Source organism: Medicago truncatula, chromosome 5 (assembly GCF_003473485.1).
Source record: "Medicago truncatula cultivar Jemalong A17 chromosome 5, MtrunA17r5.0-ANR, whole genome shotgun sequence".
Classification (NCBI taxonomy): Eukaryota; Viridiplantae; Streptophyta; class Magnoliopsida; order Fabales; family Fabaceae; genus Medicago; species Medicago truncatula.
Window position 1 is genome coordinate 36,225,111 of NC_053046.1, and position 13,269 is coordinate 36,238,379.

Consider the following 13,269-nt stretch of genomic DNA (forward strand, 5'->3'; position numbering starts at 1 on the left):
TGCATGTGTTCTTGGATTTCAAACTTTTGATTACTTGCACACAATCCATTTCAATCTCCACATATGCAAATTGAAAGTTTGCAACCATTTAAGTTTATATACAAACATTAGGAAAAATTGCAAATATTAATTACATTATTTGAAGTACACTTTTAGCTAAAAATTATTTTACAAAATTGAGATAATTTGAAATCAAATTAACAAAGTATGTGTTTGGTTCCGCGTCCAAAACCCTTAGAACTGCGGCAGAACACCTCATTGACGTGGAAGCTACACTTTGTAGCTTAGAAAATCACCGTGAAAAGGTACGTCACTGTCCCTTGGTGGTGGCCAAACGCTCACCCAAACATACGCAAACACACCTCTTTTTTAATATACAAAAAAATATTTATCGAATCAAAAACTCTATAGGGTAAAACTAATATCCAGCACCTATGCACTCCTTTGAGGCTCAAACATGTCACATATAGGGTCTGGTAGCAAAAACTTTCGCATTCCTGTATCTGCATCTGTAACAGTCAAAATATCAACATGACTGCTTATGATACTTTTGATCCTGAAGCCTTTTGTCTGTATCACATTCCTTTGTCTAGAAAAATATTCATTTTCTTTGGTAGAATCTTCATCATCTGCTCTGCAAAATCAGAACATATTGGTGCTTAAAATGTGGTTCTCACATAATTTGTGTATGTTTGGTACAAAGTGTAGCAATATACTAGGAAACATGTCACATATACTTTGTGGATGAACAATGAGTTTGTCAAAATCAAGGTGGTACCGTAATTTTGTTGAAGCTCTGAAGTGTAGCTTTTATCAAAATCAGTGGTTCAATGTGATTTTTACAATGACACCGTCAATCCAAACACGTACTTTGTAATCAAATATTATTTTAAATAAAAATAATTAAATGCATAGTAATTCCTTAGTGTCTTACAAATATACAAAACAATATTGGTGGTTTTTCTTCAACCATTATCTAGGATATATGGGTGGAAAATAATACCTCATCATCAATGAAGACCAGCCTCTAAATCCAGCATCAACAAGATGATTGATGGTGACATTTTGGTGTGTTCCTGACTCTCTTGATAACAAAATTATAGACCAACCACTAGCTTGAAGGTTCTTGTATATTCTTAACATAAGCACTCGCTTTAAATACTTTGCGTCGATGATACAATTGCTAATGCTGTTTCAATGAAAATCCAACACCAACAGAAAACTTTGTCAAGTTACTGCTAACAAAATATGCAGATTAGCATCAATTTGGATTAGCTACATAAAAAATGTACAATAATTACATTTGAGCTGTTATAGCATGAACAATATTAGTATTTATGCTATAACCTTATAAATTAATGTACATTAATCATGAATAATTTGAGCTGTTATAGCATGATTAATGTACAATAATATTATTAAGACACAGACATTCCAGCTGTCCTAGATCTTAGCATTTATGTGTATTTAACATTATCTAGAATCATGGTACATAATGGATAGAGGATCTTCTAATACAATAAACAAAGTTCATGAAGATTCAGATTACAAGTCTTCAAATTTTTCTATATGAAATTACATCTTCAAAGTAGTGAAATGTATTATCATAAAGAACACAAGAAAGTAGAATTCTCTTTACTAATATTGCAAAACCGGGATCCGAATTATTCGCAGTCAAGAATCTACACAGTCAACAAATCGAACGGCTAAATTTTGAGTATGGAAAATAAATATCAAACACAAATTCAAAACTATACATCATGAGCCGTCTCGACTTTAAGTTTTCCGACTAAATGAAATCCAAATTCCAAAAATTCAACTAATAGAAATAAAATCCAAATCTTAAATTATAAAATTACCTTAGTAACAAATTGGAAGAATGAGGAGGATTCCATTGAAAAAGGCTATCTATGTCTATCAACACAACATCAAAACCATCTTCTGATGGTTTAACACCATTGAAGTAATCCTCAATCACAGATTTGGTTGAATCCAAGTCTCTTGCATATTGACCACCTTTGATATATTGTAAAGCCAGGTCCTTACAAATGTTAGGAACATTATGTTCTTCCAAATTATTGAGCTTAGCATGCAGAGAATGAATTTTGCAATAACTATAGTCATTATTTATATTCCTAAGCTCAATAATTCCACCATTGCTATTTTGACATGATTGTAGCATCATTGCCATTGAAACTAGCAGAGTGACTAATAAAAGTCCAAGAGCGGCAAATCCAGCAATGAAGATTGTTGCAGAAAATGATGTGATGTAGAAACCTGATTCTAGCACAAAACTACTCCCCATCTCTGTGAACAAGAAAAAAACAGGACCAAGAATACTAATCAAAATTAGACTTTAATAACAATTAGTTGAATATAATATCTGTTTGCTCGAATAGTGTGATTAAGAACGAGTGCATCATTAATTTATTCCTTAAAACAATAGGGCAGGTCTCCAAAATGACTTTTGAATATGAAAATTCTCGATCACACTAGTCTTTTTTCTGATCCAAAATAACTAATACAATCAAGAATTTTCAATTTCATTGATTTAGACGATGGAATTCCTCGTCCCCTACAATTTCAAGGACTAAAACGATGAATCGTTAATGAGCAGATTCTACCATATAGGTGATAATAATTGTTGATCATACCAGAACCAGCTGAGAGACTCCTTGTAGAATACATATGCTCATGGCCATATGCAGACATAATAACACTCCAAGATTAATCTATCTTTAAGATCCAATTCAAATAACACCAAAAACTTGCTTCAAGAAATCCAAAGTGTGTCCTGAAATTTTAGAGAAACTTGGTCATTGTTCATAACAAAACTCATAAAAGCTTCTAGTCCTAAACACATGGCTTCACATCACAATCACCAGGCACAGTTGCAAACAACATTAATAGCTCTAAACAAATTAAGGTGGAAGAAAAAGAGTGGACACTGACCCAAATAATGTTGTTTGTTATATTACACCAATAAGATTCTAACACAACATGATCAAAACAGCCATGTTGTGAACATGTGTGCAGTTAAGCCGGTGATTTGGGAAGGTAGGGAAAGAAAAGAACCTATGACAGACATTATTATTATATGAATATGATGATGATATAGACAAAGTGAATTATGGATGAAAGATTATGGTCCAAATAGTATAATGTACAGCTAAGCCTTTGAATTTAACGTGCCTTTCCATGATTGGTTAGTGACATATTTAATTCTAGCATACATAGCAAAAATAATTGGCTATCTTATCTATACCACCGTAATTAAATTCTAAAATCATCTAAATTCTATAACCATTTCTCATCTTATTTGGAATCTTTTTTTTAAACAATCTTTTTTTAATCTTATAATGAAAAAAACACACAGTTATGCGGATATTTTGATATCGACAATTAATCTGAAATAGGGTAGTTCGGATTACACAATAACAAAGTCAATATAAAACGATCTTAACCGTTTATTTTCGATCCATTGAGATTAAAAATTGTGTGACATAAATCTATGGTCTGTATTATGTCTTTGCCTCAATTGTCAAAACTCCAAAACTTTTCCACTTCGATTGAATTTCTCTAAACAAAATTTTACTATTCTCTTCCTCTAAGATTATAGTGAGTATTAATTTCTTTTGTGACGATATAGTAATTATTAACTTTATATTTAAAAATGCCAATCATTATCTGGAAATGATTAATCTGAAATAGATAAGAAATAAAAACAATATTAGTCACTGTCTAGATTCTAGATTGTAGCTCCCACAAGAAATATAATTACACCTAAAGCCACTTGGCAAGGATCCAATGGTGGGGTAAAGCAAGCAGTAGTGACTAGATTCAAGATTCCAAGAGTCCTGTGTAATTTATCTATATAATAAAACATTAAAACGAACATCAGACACGACATTGATACGAACACGTAAATATTGGTTAAAAATTGACAAAGTGAATTAATTAAACAAAAGGGTTAATAGGTCTTTACATTTATGTAATATAGGTCATTTCTGATTTTCCTCCCGGTAAAAGTTTTATTTTAATTTTTTTGATTTACCCTCCTGATAGGCCAAACAAAAATGAATTTTTTTTGAAAAATAAAATAAAATTGGTTTTTGTTTGACCTATTTAAAAACAAAAATATTTTACAGGAGATTGAATCAAAATAAAAATTTTACAGGAGGAAAACTAGAAATGACATATATTATAGAGAGGTAAAGATCTATTAACCCTAAACAAAATTACATGTGTTGTTGTCAGATATTGATATGTATTGGACACTAAATTTTTATCAGAAGTGTAGGTGTTCTAGAGTAATTATAATTTATAACAATAATTTATAAATAATGCACAAATAATCCACATGGCACATGGTGTAATCAGAGGAGTTCCCTTCCAAATGCAATCAACATCATTCATTTATTCATTCATCAGTTAACCAAGACGGAACAATTGCACAATGGAATAAATTCTGATGATCAGGATGTTTGCCAAATCTACATTTTTATTTGGATTTTTCTTTATGAATGTAAAAATGTGGATTTGGCTACCTTCGTAATACCATCACATCACATGCTTAGTTTTGGTAACTATACTAATACATGTACTTGTCTCATTTATTTAAAAAAAAACTGTGTATTTGTCTCACCTTGCCGACCTCCAACAATCTTCTACTTTGTTACATCATTTAAGTGTATTTGTATGTAAAATCTAGTTCAATCGACAACACAGATTTGTAGACCGAAAACATACAATCAGATTCAAATCTAAAATATTATACTTATGTGTGAGTTTCAGATGTTCTTTGTTATTTCGTCTATAAAATATAAAATTATTTGACTACATTTCACCATTTTCTTCTGCTAAATATTTTAAAAACTTTTATCTTTTTAAAAAATGCTAATCATTGTCCGGAAATGAAATTAATTAATATGAAGTAGATAAGAATAAAATTAAAACTGTATATGACACGATGTCACTCTTAGATAGGTAGCTCCCACAAGCTTGCGTTGAACATTGAAATTATTATTACACTTTAGAGCCACTTGGCAAGGCTCCAATGGTGGGTAAAGGAAGTAGTGTCTAGATTCTAGATTCCAAGAGTACTATGTAATTTTCCTTAAAAAAGAAAAGAAAGAGTTATATTAAGAATAGTCCATACTCCACAATCCACAATCCACTTGGTGCAATCAGGCCAAATGCAATCACCATCATCAGAAATCAGTTAATAAGGACAGAACAGCTGCAAAAATTCTGATTAGGATGTTTGCCAAATCCACATTTTCACTTGGACATTTTTGTGAATTTCTTGCATTCACCAATTATCTTTGTTTTTTTTTTTTTTTTGGATTTGATTTATTAAAATAAGAAATATAGATTGTTCAAGTTTGTTGAAGATTTAAATTATGTGCTCTTCAAGCTACCATTGTAGGGATCTGAATAGTTCTCATATGTTCTATGAGCACCATCGTAAAGATCTTAATTCATGCGGTCAAAATAACATGTAGTTACATGTATTAATTGATCTCGACTATTAATTTAAGATTTGTAAATCAATATTTTAGATTCATTCATTAAATGATGTATGTAGTCTATAACAAAAATCATATACATAATTAATTGAATGAATCTAAAATGTAAATTTTTGCTTATAAATTTAAGAGACCTTGTCAAATAGATTTCATTAGTTAAGTGAAAACTGAAATTTGGTCACAAAAACAAACTAATGGTTTCATTCTAATCCATGTGAAATGTTGGGTACATATTTTGTATTGCTGGGAAAAATTACAACCTAGAAAAATTGAAATATAACTGTGCAAGTTACCTAAAATAAATAAAATAATAAAAATGGTGCTTATGAGATATATTTCTCTAAAAAAAAGAGAGATATTTACAAGATGCGCATATTTTCAAATAAATTTTTAAATTTGTTCTACATACTACAAGAGAAAAAATAAAACATTCAAATCCCTTTCACCCAAAGAAAAAACTCAATAATTATTAATTATAAATAGAGTTCACTGGTCTGCATTAAACATTCTCACAAAGTGTCAGAACAACATAAATGAATCTAAACAAATTGATAATGATTCTTGTACTACAGAAATTGCTGTCACAAAAAATGCTTGGAGGACAACTATGGTGTTTCAAAATATGAACCACCAAGATTCCCAGTGCTGCAGTTACAACCAGAGAATAACAATAAAAAGGTTCATTCATATCTTGATATCATAATATTCTTTAAGAATAGTCCCTTTATTTTTAATTGATTAAATTAAAAAAAAAAATTATTTAATTACCTTTGACAAAATTGATTCAACAGAAACTCAATTATTTGTTTCATAAAAATAACTCTTGGGCTATGTTTGATTAATCATGTAAAAATACATTGAACCACAGAAACATGTAAAAATTGAAGGACTTACAATTCATTTCACATACAATTGAAATCCCAAACACATTCATTTGAAAAGAGAAATGAAATTTTCCTAATGCATTTAAAATACCTTAAATATTTGGAAAATAGATTTCAGAAATTCTGTTATTTTGGAGTCAATCCATAGCTGGATGGTTTGAATTATCAGACCTATGCTCTTATTAAGGTCCAACACTTCCGAATTGCAACAAACTCAACGACAATACAATTTACCTATCAGTCAAAACTTAAATCATGAATATCATTCTACATCACTATGGTTTTTCATAATCACCGAATCATGCCCTTTTTCATAAATGAAAAACTTATCTGAAGGTTCGTTTATCGACTGATGATCATCGATGGTGAAGATCAGGTCACAAAATTGCATTGTCATTTGTCAGCAAAGTAGTCTCTCACTAATTAATCAAAATCTCTATAGAACTGATTCAAGTTTCAACCACTTGTTTATGAGATTACTCCGTTCAAAATACTATTCACTTCATGTTCTACAGTTCTGGCCAACTCAACGGCTTATCCAACGTAAGTGTGCAGCGTTAATTTTAAGAGATAGGCCTTTGCATCTTGTGGAATATCTAAGCCTTCGATGAAGTCTCTTATGCTCTCTTTGGTAATTGCTTTTCCTCTTGTTAGCTCTTTTAACTTCTCATAAGGCTCGGTATCTCCGCATAACCTAAATAAAGAATTTGCATACTGTATTATTATTGCAGGATTTTGAAAGGTTAATAGCAACAAGCAACAACAAAAGGTAGGGCTGTTAAAAAAACCATTTAGTTCGTGAACTATCCGACACAGCTGGGTTCCCTTCGGTTCGGTTATTGTTTTTTTTAGAGTTATAATATTCAATTTGGTTCAGTTTTTGGTTTTTCTTCAACTGTTTTAATTATCAGTTAAGAATAGCAATTTTGTACAGTTCGGTTCACAAAGAATCAGCTCGGTTCAAAAAAGTACAGTTTGGTTCTTTTGTAAAGGTAGTTCTGGTTCAATTCGAAACCACGAAACAGGTGCACTTAACCTTTATACCATTTCGGTTCACGACAAACCATTAACGGTTTGGTTTACTTTTACTTTTACCAAACTAATACAATGATCTGATTTCCTTTGTGAAGTGAACCATGAAAAGTCCAAAATGAAGTATGCATCAAAGAAAAGCACACTAATTTGAACACATTCCATCCTAAAACATCAGTATCATTGCAAATTATGAAAACAATAATTGACTCGATTAGTATTTGTAGTTGTGGAAGTATGTAATAAAATTTTAAATTAGATTAACAGGCCTTTTCCCCCATAACGTGTCATCAACTAGTAAACTTTTAAGAAAAAAACTCTCATAATGTTGTTCTACCAAGTACACAACCACACATTGTGCACTGAAGCACATCAATGGACTCAAGTCACAAATATATTTAAGGCATTCAATATAATATAAAAAAGATTAAACTAGATAAAAATGTAAAGACAGAAGAATATAAATACCGTCTGGATTGGTTCAGCAAGCACCTCCCAGCATTGGTCCAAGTCTTCGCTTAAGCGAGCTTCATTGACCTAAATTGTGAATTGTTAATTATAACATTTACAAGAAAGCTCAATAAGTAAGCGAAAGCAGACTGTTTTTTCTCAAGATTTAATAGGAAAGCACAAGAAAATTGTACTGTAGTTGTGCAAATAATCAATGACTGCAACACTGTACATACATCCTCCTCATATAAACAGTATACTAACTACAATGAATCTAATAGTTGGGGCAACAAAATGTATAGCAATAATAATAATAAATATAAATATAATGTTTTATTATCATGAAAAGATAATCATGCACAAACTAAAAAAAAGTAGCACAAATCAAATTTTGGATTGCACACCTGAAGCTTCCCAATTCCTTGAAGTGTGCTTTTATATGCAAGAAGAGAGTGACCAAAATTTACACCCATGTTCCTTAAGACAGTTGAATCAGTCAAATCCCTCTGCAAACAAAAAAGCACAAATTAAAAAGTATTACTTCTAAGATCTACTTGCGATTGAGAACTTAGAAGGGATCAATGAGATAAATAGGGGAAATCAGAATAGAGGGATTTAATTTGTAATGGGATAGCTTTTGTGTGAAACGAGCAGTTTAGAATAAAGAGAACACTTGGGAAGAATTATATTTTCCATTTTCTGTTCAATTTCAATAAAACAACAGATGAATTCTTTTATGACAATTTTGTTTGCATCAGCAGCTCACACACAATTAGACTGTCACCTACACTAGATTATGATAAAAGGTCCATACACTAGAATGGCTTAGGTAACTCTTTCACACACACACTTTCAGAAGATGTAATTGTAAAAGGATTTCATTTACATACAATGTTAAAGATTTTTTACACGAAAAATCAACCATGATAGCAGATCAATAAAAATATTTGATTTTAATCATAACTACTTCTAAAATCACACATATGATTGGTTGTGATTTACTGACAATGTAAAATTTTTTATACCGACAGTGTATCAAAATTAAACTCATAGTAAAATCTTCTGAGTGTCATAGTTTAGAATAATGCCAACACATAATGATCGGAATAAAACAAAGAACATTAAAATCAAACTAAAGTAAGTCTTGCCTGCCAACGTGAAATCGGCAACTTCATGCTTAGGTGAGAAAAACCTCCGTTAGCCACACCTAAGTTGCCTTCGCTGTTCTCAAAATCAATGGGATTCACTTTGTGAGGCATAGTTGAAGACCTGATCTCCCCAGCCTTAGTGGTCTGCAATAAAAACAGTTATGAAAAATGAAAACGATTGTTGTTTTGCTAAAAAGTTGGGTGCCACACTCTCTGGTCATAGAAAATGTATTAGAAAACTCACCTGCTTAAAGTAGCCCAAAGATATATAGCCCCATACGTCTCTGTCAAAGTCGATTAATATATTGTTGAATTGGATGAAAGAATGAAAAATCTTTGCCATGTAGTCATGGGTTTCAATCTGTTAACCAAGAAGAGTAATAATGTAATATAAGAAGGAATCATGAAATTACCATCTTGTGAACAAATCAGTATGTATGATTAAATGATTGTGATCTCCTAGTGCTAACTTCAATTTTATACGCACTCAAGATATAACTATATATGTGTAATGCAAGGCCAGTTAACATCAGGATATGCAGCAAGATGTGCATTGTAATTTAAAACTGCGCCAGCAAATTTCCCCAAAATCTCAACCTGAGATAGTTCCTTCCTTTCTCTGCTTAGCGTCACAGCAAATATTGCTATTTCCTCCCCAAAGTTGTTGGTGAAGCTGGCTGAAGAATATCACAGAAAAATCACCAAGTTCAACCAAGACGGTTTAACAATGAAAATCTGGCAACTAATAAAATTGAAGAATGATAATACTAACGAACTGAAATAATTGCTGAGTCAGCATTATTTGCAATATCTCAATATTACAATCTACAATGGTACATTGATTCTTAAATAATCAAGTAATAATGCATGAATCAGCTTACCTGGCCATGAGTGCGAGAAAGCATAGGAACATTGGCATTGTCTTTGGCCATTGTACACAAAGCTTTGATTATTTTATCCATGACAGGAAACATAACAGCATTCATTGCTTCTTTCAGCATCAAAGCATGGGCAAGGTTATTTATATCCTCAGATGTGCAAGCAAAGTGGAAAAACTCAAGCACCTGTTGAAAAATATTTGTTTAAAAATTACACAATGCCATCAAGGGTCTGTTTGGATTAGTTATTTGAGCTTATCTACTGATATAAGCACTTGTGATAGCTTATGGGAACATCTGACCACATGTACATAAGCTGTTTTCAGCTTATTTTCACACAAGTTCTCCATGATAGTTTATGAAAAAATTGCATCAATAAGCGCTTATATGATAAGTGTTTCATTAAATTGTTTATCCAAACAGACCCAAAACTCAAACAGAAAGTAATGTACAGTCACAAAGCACGAAAAAATAACATAAAGTGAATCGCAACCTTGGCAATTTTAGCATTTGATTGGCAGTTCTGTTTCAAGAAATACTCCACAGCTTTAACATCATGATTTGTAATCCTCTCAAATTTTTAAATCTCCTTAACATCATCTTCGCCAAAGTCATCAATCAAACCTTGTAAGAAAGACTTGGCATCTTCACTAAAAGCAGGAACCTCAGTGATTTCACTAATTTCAGCAATCTTCAGCAACCGTTTAATCTATAACAACATAAACACAAACATAACATTAGAAAAACAATAAAAAAAGAGTTCTTTAAACAAACTGTATCCAAAATCTGTTGAATATGGCTCATACATAGACACAGAAATGTGGCAAGGGGTGGGGGGAGCTGAGTTGGCAAGGGTTCCTTATCCCACGGTACCTTTCAGGGATATTGTTCTAGTCTGGACCGTAATACTGTATATATGGCTTGTAACATTGTAAACCCTAATACACTCAAGTAATATTCGGAATTATAGCTACTCTATAGTCACAGAGGCAGACACAATTGGCCAAATTGCGTAAACAAACGATCAAGTTCCATTGTTTACGATTTATGTTATCTTTAATCTTCTGTTACTAGTTGTTCTACCAAAACCAAAGAAAAATAAACAATGGGGTACCTCAACAATGACCCTATAGTACTTGAGTCCATGTAAAACACAAACATAACATTAAAAGCATAATAAAAAAGAGTTCTTTAACATTAGACTCCATGTATGAACACAAACATAACATTAGACAAATAATAAAAAACAGTTCTTTAAGCAAAAGGGTATAAAAAAAATTTAGAAAAATCTACAGGGTACCTCATCAATGACCCTACAGTAACTGAGTTCACATATAAACACAAACATAACAATAAAAAAAGGGTACTTTAAGCAAAAGGGTCATCAAAAAATGAGAAAAAAAAAAAAAAAAAGGGGGTACCTCAACAATGACCCTAAAGGGTCATCATGAAAGGAGCTAATTCTTGAACTTTTTGACGATAACGACCGTCTAACGGAGATAAAGCTGTTAAAGTAGAGAGTTCAAAGTCGCCGGAACGAGCTCGGAACATGTTGGTGTTATTGGTGGCGATGAGGGATTTGGAGGTGAAGTGAGAGGGAAAAGAGAAGGAAAGATGAGAAGAAGGAATAGGGTGTGTTGGTTTTTGAGAGTTGAGGAGATTGAAGGTTCGAATTTGGGTGGTGTGTGAGAGTGTCATGAGTGAGGTTTTGAAGTTCGGAACAAAAGCTTCGAGCTATGGCTTCTTCTATTGCTCTCACTCACATTCATTCAGTTAGAGCTGTTAAAACGGGGCGGCCCGGCCCGGCCGGGCTAAAAAGTTCGGTTTGAATATGGGCTGCAAAAAATGAGCCCGAGCCCGACCCTATACGGGCTCCCGGGCTAACGGGCCGGCCCTGACCCGTATTTTTTTCTTCTCTTTTCCATTCTTTTAAGTACGGAACATACATAAATATGCCGGGCTAACGGGACAGCCCGGACCCGTATCAGTCTCTCACACACACAGACCACAAAAAAAAAAAAAAAAAACAGTTGTATTTTTTGCGGGCTTCCGGGCAGCCTGGAGCCCGAACGGGCTAGCCCTAACGGGCCAAGGGCTTTTACGGGCCGGGCTAAAAAGCCCTCTTCAATTTCGGGCTCCAATTATTCGGCCCAAGCCCTACATTTTATTCGGGCTTTCGGGCCGGCCCTTACGGCCCGGCCCATTTTGACAGCTCTACATACAGTGTCAAACCTATTTCGTGCTCTTTTGGTTCCGCGACATAAAATAATTTCGAGATTATATTTTTGAAGATTTTATGAAAAATCAGAATCTAGTGTTTGTTTACGTGATAAAAATTACTACCTCCGTCCCTAAGATCCTTTTGAGAATTTTTTTTGTCCCTTTTTATAAGATATTTTTGCTATTTCCAACTACATTAATTATTTCTTTACATATATGTCCTTATTTATTATTCATCTTTTTCTTCAATCAGCAATAAATAACATATTGAAAACATAAACCAACTCTCTCTCTTGAATGATAAATTTGTAAAAACAATAGTAATTACAAACATATTTAATACAAATATCCACTATCTTAATTCGCGTTATTTTTTAAAAGGGCCTTATAATTAGCGACGGAGGTAGTACTTTTTTTAGACAAATAATTTAGAACCCGATTGTTATAGCATTTTTAAGAAAAAAAAAATAATCATTTTTTAAAAAAAAAAATAATCACTTTTAAAAGTTTTGCATGTGTTTGTTACAACTTTTTTTTTAAAAAAAACCAGAATTTAAAAAAAAAATCTAAAAACAACTTCAAACGAGAAGTTGTTAAGAGCAGCTTCTCAAAAAATAGATTTTTTTAGAGGAGAGAGAAAATTAAGCGCCCGTTTGTTATAGATTTTTTTTAAAAAAAAATCACTTATTTTTAAAAAATTATCACTGTTAAGAGTTTTGCATCCGTTTGTTACTGTTTTTTTTTTTTTAAAAAAAATCATAATCTAAAAAAAAAAAAATCTAAAAAACAGCTTCAAATGAGAAGCTCCTAAGAGCAGCTTCTCAAAAAATAGATTTTTTTTAGGAGAGCGAAAATATTTTTTTTTAAAAGATTGAACTAATTTTGTAACAAAAAATCCCTTTTATATAGTTGTATCCAAACAAACTAGGAGCTCGTTTGTTATAGCTTTTATAAGAAAAAAAATCACTTATTATAAAGAAATAATCACTTTTAAGAGTTTTGCATCCGTTTGTTACAACCTTTTAAAAAAAATCAGAATTTAAAAACAGCTTCATATGAGAAGCTGTTATGAGCAGCTTTTCAAAAAAATAGATTTTTTTTAGAGGAGGTAGAAAATATGGTTTAAAAG

The 13,269-nt window shown here is 32.0% G+C and overlaps 1 protein-coding gene and 1 pseudogene across 2 annotated transcripts; both read right to left on the minus strand.

The window, feature by feature from the left end:
• Positions 1-107: 107 nt before the first annotated feature.
• LOC11409680 (uncharacterized protein At2g39920) lies at positions 108-3,144 on the minus strand. Of its 2 annotated transcripts, none has more exons than XM_003616509.4 (5): positions 2,953-3,141; positions 2,655-2,794; positions 1,860-2,307; positions 1,004-1,189; positions 108-634 (listed from the first exon to the last, which is right to left on the minus strand). In XM_003616509.4, the coding sequence occupies exons 2-5, from the start codon at positions 2,710-2,712 to the stop codon at positions 433-435; spliced, it is 894 nt and encodes a 297-aa protein (XP_003616557.1). In that variant the 5' UTR covers positions 2,713-2,794; positions 2,953-3,141; the 3' UTR covers positions 108-432. The 2 variants fall into 2 exon arrangements, with proteins under 2 accessions (XP_003616557.1, XP_013454244.1); XM_013598790.3 differs by having other exon boundaries at positions 488-629; positions 2,953-3,144.
• Positions 3,145-6,500: 3,356 nt separating this feature from the next.
• LOC11411212 (adenylosuccinate lyase-like) lies at positions 6,501-11,618 on the minus strand (annotated as a pseudogene).
• Positions 11,619-13,269: the final 1,651 nt, after the last annotated feature.